Source organism: Emydura macquarii, unplaced genomic scaffold (assembly GCF_026122565.2).
Source record: "Emydura macquarii macquarii isolate MOO-44397 ecotype Brisbane River unplaced genomic scaffold, CSIRO-AGI_Emac_v2 contig_431, whole genome shotgun sequence".
Lineage (NCBI taxonomy): Eukaryota > Metazoa > Chordata > Testudines > Chelidae > Emydura > Emydura macquarii.
In genome coordinates this window covers 15,988,144-16,002,589 of record NW_027130568.1, presented here as the reverse complement: position 1 = coordinate 16,002,589, position 14,446 = coordinate 15,988,144, and the positions used below count along the sequence as shown (strand labels likewise).

The 14,446-nt window shown below is 39.6% G+C and overlaps 1 protein-coding gene across 2 annotated transcripts in view; it reads right to left on the bottom strand.

The window, feature by feature from the left end:
- The window catches only part of DEK (DEK proto-oncogene), a 31,637-nt gene that overhangs the window by 10,536 nt on the left and 6,655 nt on the right, over positions 1-14,446 (bottom strand). For both annotated transcript variants that reach the window (XM_067537599.1, XM_067537598.1), the window contains exons 5-6: positions 8,475-8,569; positions 4,555-4,675 (exon numbers count right to left, since the gene is read on the bottom strand). In XM_067537599.1, coding sequence (XP_067393700.1) covers positions 4,555-4,675; positions 8,475-8,569 — 216 coding nt within the window. The remainder of the gene's footprint in view (positions 1-4,554; positions 4,676-8,474; positions 8,570-14,446) is intronic.

The window sequence follows — 14,446 nt, the reverse complement described above, 5'->3', positions numbered from 1 at the left end:
CTGTCAGCCCCTGGTGCCGACTGCTCATCAGATATTTGGCAGTGGCCAGCTGGCCCCCCTCACCCAGCTGCTCACCACTGAACAGCTGCTTCGGGGCCAGCCCCAGGAGCTTGCAGACAAACAGCTGCTCTGGGGCCAGCCCCCTCATGGGACTCCAGTTGTCATTCCTCCTTCTCTCTCCCCCCAACTCTGTCCCATCCCGTTATTTTTAGTAAAGTTACAGACAGGTCATGGGCTCCATGAATGTTTGTTTATTGCTTGTGATCTGTCCTGGACTTTTACTAAAAATAACCATGACAAAATCTTAACCTTAACTATGGACCATCATTTTAAAATGAACAGTTTTCACTATTTTAAAAATTCAAGGAATTATTTTATTTAAATTCACAACAAAACCACAATTTAGGACATAATGAAATACAATCACATTAAAATTATAGCCACATACTTGTTAGTGTCTACGGTTTGGGGAATTCTGTGGACACAGAGTTTATAGTTTGTTGTGTCTATTCCCACTGTCTCCCCCAAAAAAGGGAGTGTCATTCCTTGTGGATTAACATCTTGCCCTCCAATCACTTCAACCCACTATCTCAAAAACTGACTCAAATTAGAGGCTTATCTTTTCAGATCTAAAAAGCTGAGAATCTTAATTTCTAGATGTCAGTGGCCTAATTTTTTTTTTTTTTGGGCTGATCATATTAAAAATGCTACATCTTTTTCTTGCTGATGGAGACATTACCAACCATACTGGCTCATTCTGGAGGTGAGAAAAATATATAATGTATTGTATTTTAGAGCTATCGTTGAAGACCATTCTGAAGCTTCATTTAATACAGACTGAGACAACCCACTTGCCTAGAAGGGGGTTAAGTATGAGCACAACACACCTGCACTTTATTTGATATATTGAACTTCCAGTTGATTCAGATGCAAACCAAAACATCGGTTATAATCTAAATCTTTAAACTGATTGTGAATTGGCATTAAAGACTGTCTCTCCCTTTGAGTCATAATAATAAAATCATAGAGTTGGAAGGGATCTCAGGCGGTCATCTAGTCCAATGCCTTGCTCAAAGCAAGACCAACCCCAACTAAATCATCCCAGCCAGGGCATTGTCAAGCCGGGCCTTAAAAACCTCTAAGGATGGAGATTCCACCACCTTCCTAGGTAACCCATTCCAGTGCTTCACCACACTCCTAGTGATAAGTTTTTCCTAATATCCAACCTAGACCTCCCTCACTGCAACTTGCCACCACTGCTCCTTGTTCTGCATCTGCCACCACTGAGAACAGCCTAACTTCATCCTCTCTGGAACCTCCCTTCAGATAGTTGAAGGCTGCTATCAAATTCCCCCTCACTCTTCTCTTCTGCAGACCAAACAAGCCTAGTTACCTCAGCTTCTCCTCATAAGTCACGTGCTCCAGCCCCCTAATCATTTTCGTTGCCCTCCACCGGACTCTCTCCAATTGTCCACATTCTTTCTGTAGTGGGGGGCCCAAAACGGGACACAATACTCCAAATGTGGCCTCACCAGTGCCGAATAGAGAGGATAAACACTTCCCTCAATCTGCTTGCAATGCTCTTACTAATGCAGCCCAATATGCTATTAGCCTTCTTGGTGATAAGGACACATTGTTGACTCATATCCAGCTTCTAGTCCACTGTAACCCCCAGGTTCTTTTCTGCAGAATTGCTGCCTAGCCAGTCTATAGCTGTGCATGGGATTCTTCCGTCCTAAGTGCAGGACTCCGCACTTCTCCTTGTTGAACCTCACCACATTTCTTTAGGCCCAATTGTCCAATTTGTCTAGGTCACTCTGTATCCTATCCCTACCCTCCAGCATATCTATCACTCCCCCCAGCTTAGTGTCATCTGCAAACTTGCGGAGGAGGGTGCAATTCACTCCATCCTTCAGATCATTAATGAAGATATTGTACAAAACCGGCCCCAGGACTGACTCCTGGGGCACTCCACTTGTTACCGGATGCCAACTAGACAATGAGCTGTTGTTCACTACCTATTGAGCCCCATAATCTAGTCAGCTTTTCTATCCACCTTATATAGTCCATTCATCCAACCCATACTGCTTTAGCTTGCTGGATATATCCACTGCTTTTCCCACATCCACAGAGCCATGTTTCCAGTCACCTTCCTCTCCTCCAAGTGCTTCAAAATGGATTCTTTGAGGACCTGCTCCATGATTTTTCCAGGGACTGAGGTGAGGCTGACTGGTCTGTAGTTCCCCAGATCCTCCTCCATCCCTTTTTTGAAGATGGGCACTATATTTGCCTTTTTCCAATCGACCGGGACCTCCGCAAATCACCACAAGTTTTCAAAGATAATGACCAATGGCTCTGCAATCACAGCCAACTAAATACTGTCAGCAGAGAACCCTGTGTGCATTCTACTGACAGCATTTAACTGCAACACAGTACATTTCCCAGACTTGAAGAGCTCCGTGTAAGCTTGTCCCTCTCACCAACAGGAGTTGGTAATAAAATATAGAGACAAGCTGGGTGAGGTAATAAGTGCCCATATAAGCATTCTTGAAAACTAGAGATGAACACTTTCAGTGGATTGTCCCCTAATTGTGCAATTCTCCCTCTGGCACTTTGGTCAGCATTTAATAGCTTTTGGAACATCGTGCAAGCCTCATTTTTAGACAAAACTTTGCCTGATGGGTTTAAGTAAACATTTTCATTCCATAGGAATGGGTTACTGTTGCAGCCCAACGTGAATAATTTTAGAGCCGATGTTTGGTGAAGCTACTTTGAGTATTGCTGTAAATTATTTTACTACACATTCCTCCAAATATGTCCCTCTGATAATCTACACTACAGAATCATAGTGCAAACAGCAATAATGTTGGCTACAAAATGGAAAAATACAGAATTCCAGATGTGCATTTTACCTATATATTTTCCTTCTTCCCCAAACTGAGGCAAAGTTAAATTAATTCCTCAGTCATAATTCTACAAAAAAAAACCCAACTGAAGTTAGTCTTACCAGTGAGAACAAAAATTCAACACCACCACCAATGTTCACAATCCCTGCCAACTATTCACACTAGCCAAGTCATTTCACAGGTAAAATGTGCAGAGAAAGATGTCAACAGGGGAGGGGGGGAAAGAGTTTTGATCCCCATTAATATGCAAATCTCTACAGTTCAGCATTGTGAGGTTGAAAGTACAAAGTACATTTTAGTACTGTCTGCTTCATTTTAGATCTAACCTCTTCAATGTGTCGAAAGACATTTGTCTTTGAAGCACACGGTAACGAAGTTATGTTAAGAAGAGCTCCATATTTTCTGCTTTACATAAACATCTCGGTATGGGGCATTCAAGTATTGTCTCCTTATTTAACTTGTAATCCCTTCTAGTGTGGTTTCCACTTTGAAAATGGCATTGGGGATTCCATGTTTCTTTTAAAAGCCTTCAGTGTAATTGCACAGGTGTAACTCAAAGCAGATTTATTATTATTGTTATTACTGGAGATGATGCACGAGAAGGAAAAGAACCTAGAGTGACCTGCAGGTCTAAAAGCTATTAGATTCAAAGATAGATTTTTCTGTGTAAACTGAGCAAATTAGAGTGGGAAACCATTGAGACACAAACATTAACTCCTCAGTGAGGGTAACTTTCCAGGGTAGAACATCACTTCAATACGTTAACTGTAACAGAGATGGAACTATCTGAGTTGCTTCCCAGTCCAAAAAAAAAAAAAAAAAGCAGCATAAATATATATATAGAGAGAGATTCTTTATTCACTTCTGTATGTGTGTCTTCACATTTGTAACAATTATGTTAGAAGGAATTTTGATAAGCAATGATGGCCTTTGACCATTTCTGTATTGCTCTTAGCTTAAAAGAAAAAAATAAGGTGGAATAACAGGAACACAATTAAAGTATTTTGTGCAGCTGGTTTTAGTGCACTGTCACACACTTGAGAGCTAATAAAGCAGTGGCTCTCAAACTTTTTCTGGTGAATCTCCTCACATCTTGTGATGAATCGGTTGAAGGGTGTTTCCATCTTCAGTGTTCCCTCACAATATTCCTTGATACAGTTGCCACCCTTTTTCTGTCCATTCTCATCTCCCTCCCTTCCCCCACCTCATTTCTACTCTCCCTTCCCCATATTTCACAGTTCGCTTTCAGTTCCTTTCACAGCAAAAAGGCTACATGCTATTTGGGCAGGCATGTCCAATGGTAACTCCATGAGCTGGAGGTGCTCTTAGAGCTACATATGCTTTTGCAGCATAGGAACATCATGGGAACAGAAAAAAAGGACGAGCTTGTGGCTTTTGCCAAAGCCTGCAGCCCTATATATGTGACTTGCCAGCTATATTGAGTCATTGTGGGAGCAGATTTAGAAAGACATTCACTTTTGAAGAGCCACCTACTTCTTTAGCTATAGTATCAGAAGCATAATTTTATTTATGAAGGGGAGCACACAGCGTAAGAAAACATTGTACATCTCCATTACTGTTTTTTAATGCCCATGTCCCACCCCAGGTTTGAATCGTAATGAATAAGCAAAATAAAATTGTGCCTCACCTTGCCTGAAGGTTTTGGATGCATTAGGAAGTTTAAGATTCTGGTAACCAGTTCATTATTAACTCCCGATCTTTCCAAATCAAGGACCTCACAGATACTTTTCAACATGGCATTCCTGAATCTGAATAGAAACAAAATTAAATTATTTTAACAGGTTATAAAAAAATGTCAACACTTCAGTATTGTAGTTTGAGACAATTTTGGTTTAGGCACTCATCCTACAAACACATGCAGGTGTAGACAGTATTCACATATGTACTCCCAATTACATCTATACCTATTCATATGTGTTTACAAAAACAGTTACATACTATCAAGAACCAATGAAAATAAGTCTCCTATCTCAACCATTTCCCTAAACCCAACTCAAAACTACATATCGTAGGATATAAATACACCTACAATATAAGCAGCAGCTCCCCCAGAAAACTCACCCTAGCCACAGTGTAAATACCTTCAAACCCAGGGGAAAAAAGTTACTCATTCCACAACAAGTCTGGTGAACATATGTCAAACAAACTTGTAGGCAAGCCCCACCAAAAACGGTAATATATTAGCCTTTATTATTTCTTTTGGTTTCTCCTACCTTTCCAGAAGTCTTATTTGGATTGAATTTCAGCCATCTAGTAGTTACTCATGCCCCAATGTACATTAGGCACTGGGATAAGCTGATCTACTTTATCGGCAATTTTGGACAAAGGGGAAGTAGAGCTGGGAGTCATGTTCCAATTTAGGGTTTGCAGGATAATCTACATTTATTTTTTTTCATCATAGTGGTCAATTAAATTTTCTATCCAAAAATTGCAGCTACACTAATGCAAAATAACCAGAAAATGAAACTCATTGTTCTAGCTTCATTGTACATGATGAACAAAGAGTAATAACCAATGAAGAAAGATTTGAGCTAAGAATCTCTTTGGAATATGATTTGACCTGAAAGTTGTTAAGGTGACAGGAAAAACAATATTGTTTCCCACTGTATTTGAGTCTTGGATGACAGCCAAGAACAGATCATGAGCGGACCATATTGGGAGAGACAACAAGAAAGTGTCTGTTACTGCCTTTGCAACATTCATCCCAAATCCTTCACCCACCAGACAAGATAAGTAGATACACGTATGCACCTAATTACTAATGCTGAGAGCGCTCCAAGAGCTTAGCTGCTGGGGCTACTATCAATGCCTCTAAACTGGGGTAATCTATTTTTTTCCAAGGTCCAAATTTCATGGTCAAGGTATAATCAAGGTCCAGACTCCAGAGAAAATACAAAAACAACGACGATAAATAAAAAGTAAATAAGATTTTGTGGTCCATTCAAAAGTGTATGGCGGTTCAGATTTGGCCCCTGCTGCACCTATCACTACACGACTAAAGATAAGTATATTTATGAAAGGGTTGACTTAGTTCTCTAGTTGATATGCTGTAGTGGTAGGAAAAACATGAGTAGATACTGCTTAAATATACTTGATTTTTTTTTTTTAGCCTCAAGTTAGAAAACTGATTAAGGCTTCTATGGCAACTAGCAATGTTATTGTTGGTGTGCATCATGTTAGAGCCTTTTGTGATATGATCAATAAATTGTTGCCAGATAGTTCATCAACATGGGTTTAAATGGTCTGCTATGAAGTGATTCTAAGTGTAAACAATGGTTGTTTTCATGCAAAACTTCCATATCACAAAACTCCATATAAGTGTTTATATTGTACTGCAAGAGGTATCTGTGGATAAAGTAATTATATTGGATACCGTGCAAGACAGTAAGTATTGAAGTGCAGCTGTATTATGAACAGTGTTGAAGATGTACTGAGATAAATGAGCATGGCCTCAGTGACGTTCCATACCAAGTATGCTCAGTTTATAAGTAGAAATTCCAGTTGCCTGTATGGTCAAACTCAATCTTCTGTTTGAAACTCAAGCTTAATCTTTCTGCTTTACCCGTCTTCACTAGTAAGAAATTCTGCAGACCAAATATTGCATTCAGTTATGCCTGTCCAACCCTATTGAAAATAGTGAGGTTGCAAAGAGGCAGTGTTTGGTCCTGCAGTCAGAAAGTAATAAATAGTACAGTAGAAATTTCCCCACACAGGTATACAGGCTCTACAATGCTGAATGGTGTAAAAACTTGTCAGCAAAGCAAGCACATAATCAGATGTACTAAGTCCTAAGATAACATGTGCAACTGCTTTTCAGAGAACCAGATTTTAAGAATTAACATGGAAAGTTTATTAGAGGATTAACACAGCAAATCAAACGTACATTAGCTGCTTTTCATATTAGTCACGAGTGTGAATATGCAAAAGTATTTAAGTATACCTTATAATATTTTGCATAGCAAGGATAATGTAAATGTTCTTCAACTTGTCTTGTTAAAGATTAAGATTTTCATCTTTAGGCAGTTTACCATGATTTGTTATGTAGGTCTATAAATATTTGATAAGTACTAACTTTTATACGTAAAATCCTTGAAAACTGCATGTTCCAGGGAACTAGTAATAGATAGAAAACAAAAATCTACAAGTTCTGGGAGTGCTTCCTCTGATTTTCAGCAGACTGAAGAATACAAAGAACAAAACTCTGTTAAAAAAGTCTGCTTACTATTCTCCTTGCCACAACTAACTTCAAAATGCAAGCCAGTAAACTGCTTTGATTTTGAAGCCAGACTGAAATAGCAGCACAAAGTAGATGTGAACTTCTCCCATTCTTGACAGAGGAGTTAAATTTGTAATTAAGTGCTAAAAGTTAATCATTTTACTAGTTCAAGTTCTAGCAAAAACATCCAGATATTGTTATTTTCACATCTTTTGATGTTTTGTTATATGCAAAATTAATTATGCAAATAATCAGAGTGGGTTTTTTAGCTCTGAAAAGGACTTCCTCATTCAAACATGGAAGGATGAATGGGGCTCCTTTTGGAGCCAAAGAAGCTCCTTGCTCAACTATAAGGGCCAGTGCATATGAAGTAGTGTATTTTTGCCAGGAGTTGCATTCTGTTTAACTGTGGGAACTAAACCTGAGTCTCATAGGGGAAGAGCAACATGCTACTCACAAGAATCTTGCTAGTCCTTGTGAAATAATTAGATGAAGTGGAGAGCACAGGTCAACTAGACCAAGAAATGTGAGAGTTGCATTGTCCAAACCCAGCATTTATGAGTGGTACAGAGAAAGGTAGATCAGAGATACAGAAAACTAAGGCCTGGTCTACACTGGCCGCAGATTTCGGTGGCAGTCGATGGGAAATATGCAAGCTATGTACAGTAACTTGCATATATCCCATTGACTTCCTAATGTCTACTTACCGCGGCGTCTTCACTGCGCCAACGGGAAATGCCCTGCTGTCAACATAGTTTCTTTACCATAGTAGGTTTACAGAGTCGACTTCCAGGTTGATTAAGCAAGTCTTCACTACCACTCAATCAAACCCGTAAAATCGATCCTGCGCTGCTGGCAGTGCCGCCAGCAGTGTAGACATAGCCTAAGAGTCTGCTTCTTGGTAGACATTTGTTAACATCCACAGGTTACATAAAATACAAGAGGAAATAATTTCAAGCTTCTACATGAAGTTCTAGCCACTCTGGTGTGGGAACTTCATTAAATATATTTTTTCTAACCTCTAGGAAAAAAATTACAATATGCAATTGCTTTCTAGTACAATCCTGTGCCATTAAGATTAAACCTGCATCTGAAGTTAACAAGAGAATGTCTAATGAAACTAGTTCTTTAGAAATGTTTAAATATGTTATTTGAAACAGTATTTAGAACATATTAAGAAATCAAATTGTTTAAATTGAGCTCAAGGACAAAAAACAGAGCTCTAGAAAACAGTCCCTCAGCCCAAAATTTAGATTACCTGGAGTAAACCTTAGAAAATAAGTGTAAACAGCATGATTCAAGCTATATTAAGTAGTTATAGAAGTCATTACTTTTTTAACATTTCTTCCTTTTTTTTATATTGGTCACTTCCTTTTTCAAACGGAAACCCACTGAATTGACCCACATTCTTCTTTAGTGAGGCAACCTAAAACAGAACACATTGATTACTTCTCACTGCAAACATTTAATAGATTACATCCAGAAATGTGCATTCAGCTAATTTTTAATACTACATGAGAAAGTCTGTTCAGATGCTCACATTGTAAAGGGCATACAGAATTAGGACATCATGATCGGCCACTGTATAGTGTGGTAAAATGCAAAAAAAAATACTCGAGTATTCATCTATTTGAGAGACAAGGTAGGTGAGGTAGTATCTTTTACTGGACCTACTCCTGTTACTGAGAGAGACAAGCTTATACAGAGCTCTTCAGGTCTGGGAAATGTATTCAGGCCAGGTATACACTACAGACTTATATCGGTATAACTACATAATTCAGTGTGAAAACCCTGAGTGACGTATGCCAACCTAACCCCTTGTATATACAGCACTGTATCAGCAGGAGAGATTCTCCTGTCAAAACAGCTACTGCCTCTCGCAAAGGTGGGTTAAATATCCCAACGCAAGAAGCTCTCTCTTCAGCGTAGGAGCATCTTCACTTAAGCGCTACAGCAGCACCGATGCAATGCTCTAAGTGTAGACCTACCCTCACAGTGTCACAGCTAAATAAGATCCACAATAGTATTTAAGCATATTATTTTCACTGAAGTCATGGGAACAAGGTGCCTAAACACCTCTCTCATGCCCAGAGCCTCAAACTTAGAGTCCAATCAAAAAAGAGATCAAAAGATGACTTATTTATGGTGTGTAAGTACCTTCATGGAGAGATGATGCTGGGCACTAAAGGGCTTTTTAATCTAGCGGAGAAAGGCACAGCAAGAACCAACGCCTGGAAGCTGAAGCCAGACAAATTAAAATGAGAAATAAAGCACACATTTTTAACAGTGAACATGAATAACCACTGGAACAAACCACCAAAAGTAGTAGTGGATTCTCCATCTCAATGTCTTCAAACTGGATGACTTTCTGGAAGATATGCGTTAGTAGAAGTTATTGGGCTCAGTGCCAGGGTAACTGGATGAAATTCTATGGCTTATGTTAGAGATCAGATGAGATGATCTGATGGTCCCTTCTGGCTTCAGCTCTATGAAATACTACTGTAGTGGTTCCTACCCAAACATCTGCAGCCTTCTGCCAGCGCCTAAGAGGCAGAAATTGGCTAGTCTGGTTTATTGCGCAAGTTGAGTAAGCACCATAAACAGTAAAGAACAACTGGCTTTGATTGTGCTGTTTTACTTTTAAATAACCAGTTTTTAACTTAACAGTATTCTTTAAATTTTCAATAGAAAGAGAAAGTTAGGTTACATACTTGAAAGTCAGACTGTTTTAATATCTTCCTTCTTCCTAATGCTACAATTCTGACATGATCAGAAGTCTCACAAGTCACTATACTCCTAAATTAGAGTTTTACACTATATCAAAGTTGTGATCTAAGTTTTAGATTTAGCAATTCTCCATAGTGGTCTTTAGCAAGACAGAATTGAAGTAATGGAGCAGGGAGAGAAGAGCAAATAGTAAATCAGAATTATGTGATTTTAAAGTCAGATCTTGAGTACTGAATATCACTAATAAATCTATAATATCATTAAGAATGCTTTATTTTCATTACTATATAGGATTCTTTTCTAGCCTTGAATATTTGAGAAAGCACATTTTTTGCTGGTCACTAGGTCCCTCAGCGAAGGGGTGCTTTTAAGCATTGATCTAGGGCATTATAATAGTCTGAGAATGCCACGATAGTTAAGGTTTCACTGTGATGTCCTCAAAGTCCTCTAAAATCGACATACTTAGTCAGATTTCTTTGAAAAGTGCTGGCTAGGGTTAATGACCCAAATCTGAAGTCATTGGAGGTAGGGGTTCTGGAGATGTGAGCCTAGAAAAAACAACTATTTTAAAAAAAGTTTCTAGGTAGTTTGATCTCTAGTTCTGAGAAAAAAATCTATCAATATGATGCAGGACAAAATAATCCCAATCTGTCAAATTTTACCCAAGGAAGAGCATGACACCTACTACATCTTTGGGGAACCCAAAACTGAGAACAGTATTTAAGAAAATATACATTTTTTACGCTGTATATGTGCCAACACAGACAGCTAGAGGGTATCCATTCCCATCATTTTTATATGCTTTAAATTTAAACTCAACTCTTGCAAATGTTTTAAGATCCAAAAAGTTAACTCAGATTGCTTTGAAATGTCATGTCCCCAAGGGGAAAACAGTGTAAGTGATCCAAATCTGGGGTCATTTAACCAAAGGGTTCCAGAGTTACAGCCTCCCTCCCGCCCCCCCAAAAAAACAAAACAAAACACAAAACCACCCAGCTTTCTTCTGCTGCCTTGTACCATTGAACTGAGAGCTGTGAACTCACCTTTCAAGTATCATATCTAAGGATAAGTTAATCACAAGCCCTCACCTAAGACAAAAAATTTTGGACTGAGCGGTGGGAAGTTGCTACAATTTGAGTCATGAGTGGCCATTTTATTTAGGAGGGAATGTAATTAGAACTATTTGGGGCAGAAAAATTAGAATGTGAATGCTTCCTGGGAGGGGAGTTTGGGGCTGCAGTGAGGAAAAGGGGATAAATGGTGATAGGGGAGAGAGGTTGGGGGCTCAGGTGAGTGGTGTGGCACCACCACTTGTCAATATTCCCCAGCACTGCATGAAAACTATTAACTGTTGAACATCAGGAAACTGGAAGGGTCATGGCTAACCGGAAAATGTGTATTGTACAGCACAGAACCATTACTAGCTCTGACAGTGTTTCTTTCTCTCAAACATAAAAGTGAAAGTACAGAAACCCTGTCTAATTTCTCTTGCCAGCCCTGCCCACAAACTCCATTTTGCAATCATTGTGAAACACAACCAAGAACACCATTCCAGTGCAACAAAGTTGTCTTTTATGCCAGGCACTGCATGTGACTTGCATTATAAGAGGGGGGAGCAATGGGCAACAGAAACAGAAATTTATATGTCAGGAGTGAAGTCTTCAGGAAGATGTTTTCCCTGCTTGCGGTGGGGAAGCTTGTGTACAGTAGAGGAGAAAGATCAGGTTTGGGTGGGGAAAGCACTGGGCATGGCTGTGGAGGTGTGATGAAGCAGGCTGCCTTGGTATGCTAACTGCGGAACATGATATGTACAACTGCCTAAATTATTACTAATTCCTAACATTTTCATTTTTTAAAAAAAGATAGGAAATTAAATGGCAAAATTTTTAATGCAGAGTTAAGGTTGCCCATGGAAGCTTAACTCTGCTTTCTTTCAGCAATTCCCTAATATGCCCTGTTAACACTAAACACACACACACACTTTTACTCTGCCAATCTCAATTGCTGAAACATACAAGCTCTACACCTCATTTTAGGACCCATTCACTCTGTTCCACAGGATTCCCTTTAACACTATTTAAGGGAAAACAAGAGTTGCTCACATCACCTCACCTCTACCCTCTTTGAGGAATTTCTCAATATGCCCACACTTACACTGGCCCTTAGCAACATAATATTCAGTGATGTATCTTCACTCACACACTTCGCGAACTCTCCAGAAAAATTGTACACGTGTGATATTCTAAGAGCCATTTTACAGACTTTTACAACTTGCATACCCTGAGGTAAGCATTGGAGGTGGACGGTGTGATTCTGCTTGAGCTAGCACACCAAAAATATCAATAGAGCAATGGTAGCATAGACAACGACTTGTGGTAACCACCTGAGTACAAATCCACCCAGACCTCCTGGATGTGTAGTTGGGCAGCTATCCCGAGCTGCCGCCTGTGTTACCGTGGTTCTTCTGATATGTTTAGCATGCTAGCTTGAGTATATCTATACAAGCTGGGAATCAGACCTCCCTCCTCAAATGTAAACATACCATTACTCACAGGACACCATCTCAACCTACACTTTCACTTAGCCATCGTGACTTAATTGCCCTCAGAGGCTTAGTGAGATGAATCTCGTATTGAAATATTGGTACAGAGGTCTACAGCTTGTTCAGGAAGGACAGGCAGGCAAAACGAGAGGTGCTGTTGCATTATATATTAAGTATACATATATTTGTTCTGAGGTCAAGAAGGTGAGAGGCAGACCAGTTGAAAGTCTCTGGGTAAAGATAAAAGGGGAAAAAATAGGTGTGACATCACAGGAAATTGTCCTGCTCCACTTGGCACTAGTGAGGTGGCAGCTGGACTACAGTGTCCAATTCTGGATTCCACACCTTAGGAAAGATGTGTGGAGAGGGAGGGAGGGAGGGAGAGAGACAGACAGACAGACAGACAGGACAGAGATAGAGATAACTCTAGAGGAGAGCAACAAAAATTATAAAAGGTTTAGAAAATATGACCTATGAAGATAAAAAAAATTGGGCATGTTCAGTCTTGAGAAAAGAAGACTAAGGGGACCCAATAACAGTCTTCAAATATGTAAAGGGTTATTATAAAGGGGACCGATCAACTGTTCTTATCCTACCTTCAGTGGACATGAAGAAGTAATGGATTTAATCTGCAGCAAAGGACATTCAGATTAGATATTAGGAAAAGCTTTCTAATTATAAGGGAAGGTAAGATCTGAAATAGACTTCCAAGGGAGGTTCTGGAATCCCCATCTTTGGAGGTATTTTAGGAACAGGCTGGACAAACTCCTGTCGGGGATAGTCTAGATTTACTTGATCCTGCCTCAGCACAAGGGACTGCACTTGATGATCTCTCAAGGTCCACTCCAGCCGTACATTTCTGTGATCATTAAAGCACTAGAATCCTTTCATATTCCATCAACCTGTTGAAAATATCCTTTGTAATAAGAGGCCTATGCTCTGCTACTGAAATGACGTACACAATTTTGCACTGAAATGATGCATACTGGATCCTGAAGATACACATGCAGCTCTTCCCTTTGCTCACAGACATCGGAGGGTGCAAAACACAGGTTTTCTTATATAATCGCAACTGTCACACACCTCAAAGTAATGCACAAATGTCCTCTTACTGCAAACACACCTTTACCAAGCAGGACCAACTAATGCTTCCATCATTTGATGTAGGTACTCCTAACACATTGGCTTCACCTGTAGTGTACGCAAATAAATCCCATTGGCTACTGCCAGCTCCAGAGGAAGGTGGTGTTGGCAACCTCTCCCCCACCTCCTTTTTGTCCTTTAATGATGTTAGATGGAATCCTGTGGGTGAGAGTGATTGGATTGTAAAAGGAGGTAAAGAGCTTGTACATTTCAGCAAATGTGAGTTGGCAGAGGTATGTGTGTTAACTGGCTGTACCCAGGACATTGCTGGAAGACTGCAGAGTTAAGGTAGCATGGGCAACCTTAACTTTGCGTTTCCTGGTCTTCTGTAGTTTGAGTTTTACTCAACTCAATATTCTTCAAGGGGATGACATACCATGCAACCTTAACTCTGTGTTAATGCATTTTTTTTTTTTTGGCCATTTAACAATAGCAAGTTTTAGACTTGTAGTTTTAGATTCCTGGTTTCATGTAAGTATTTTTCATATACTTTCTTGCATTTAAAATACCATTGAGTTTGAGTTTCAAACTTCCATGAACTTAGTCTTCAATAGCCTTGTCTTCAATAAGGAATTTTAGCAATTGTTTCCCACCATTGCTAATACCAGCTCAGTTCCATCAGTGGTTACAACATTGAAAGCTCTATTTTAGACCAGAAGCTGGTACTTTAAACACTGGGTCATCTACATTCGCTTGAAGCAGTTGTAGTCTACAGGGGGCTTAAAACTGCAGTGTTTTGTCCACACTAGGGCTCCCTCACATTGCTATCACCAATTAAGCTGACCCCAATGTTAGTAATGATAGGAAATCTTTGCAAAAATGTCCCTAATGCATATAAGGCTTAAGAACCAGTGCCTCTGCCACATTTCAAAACATCTCCTTTAGAAATAA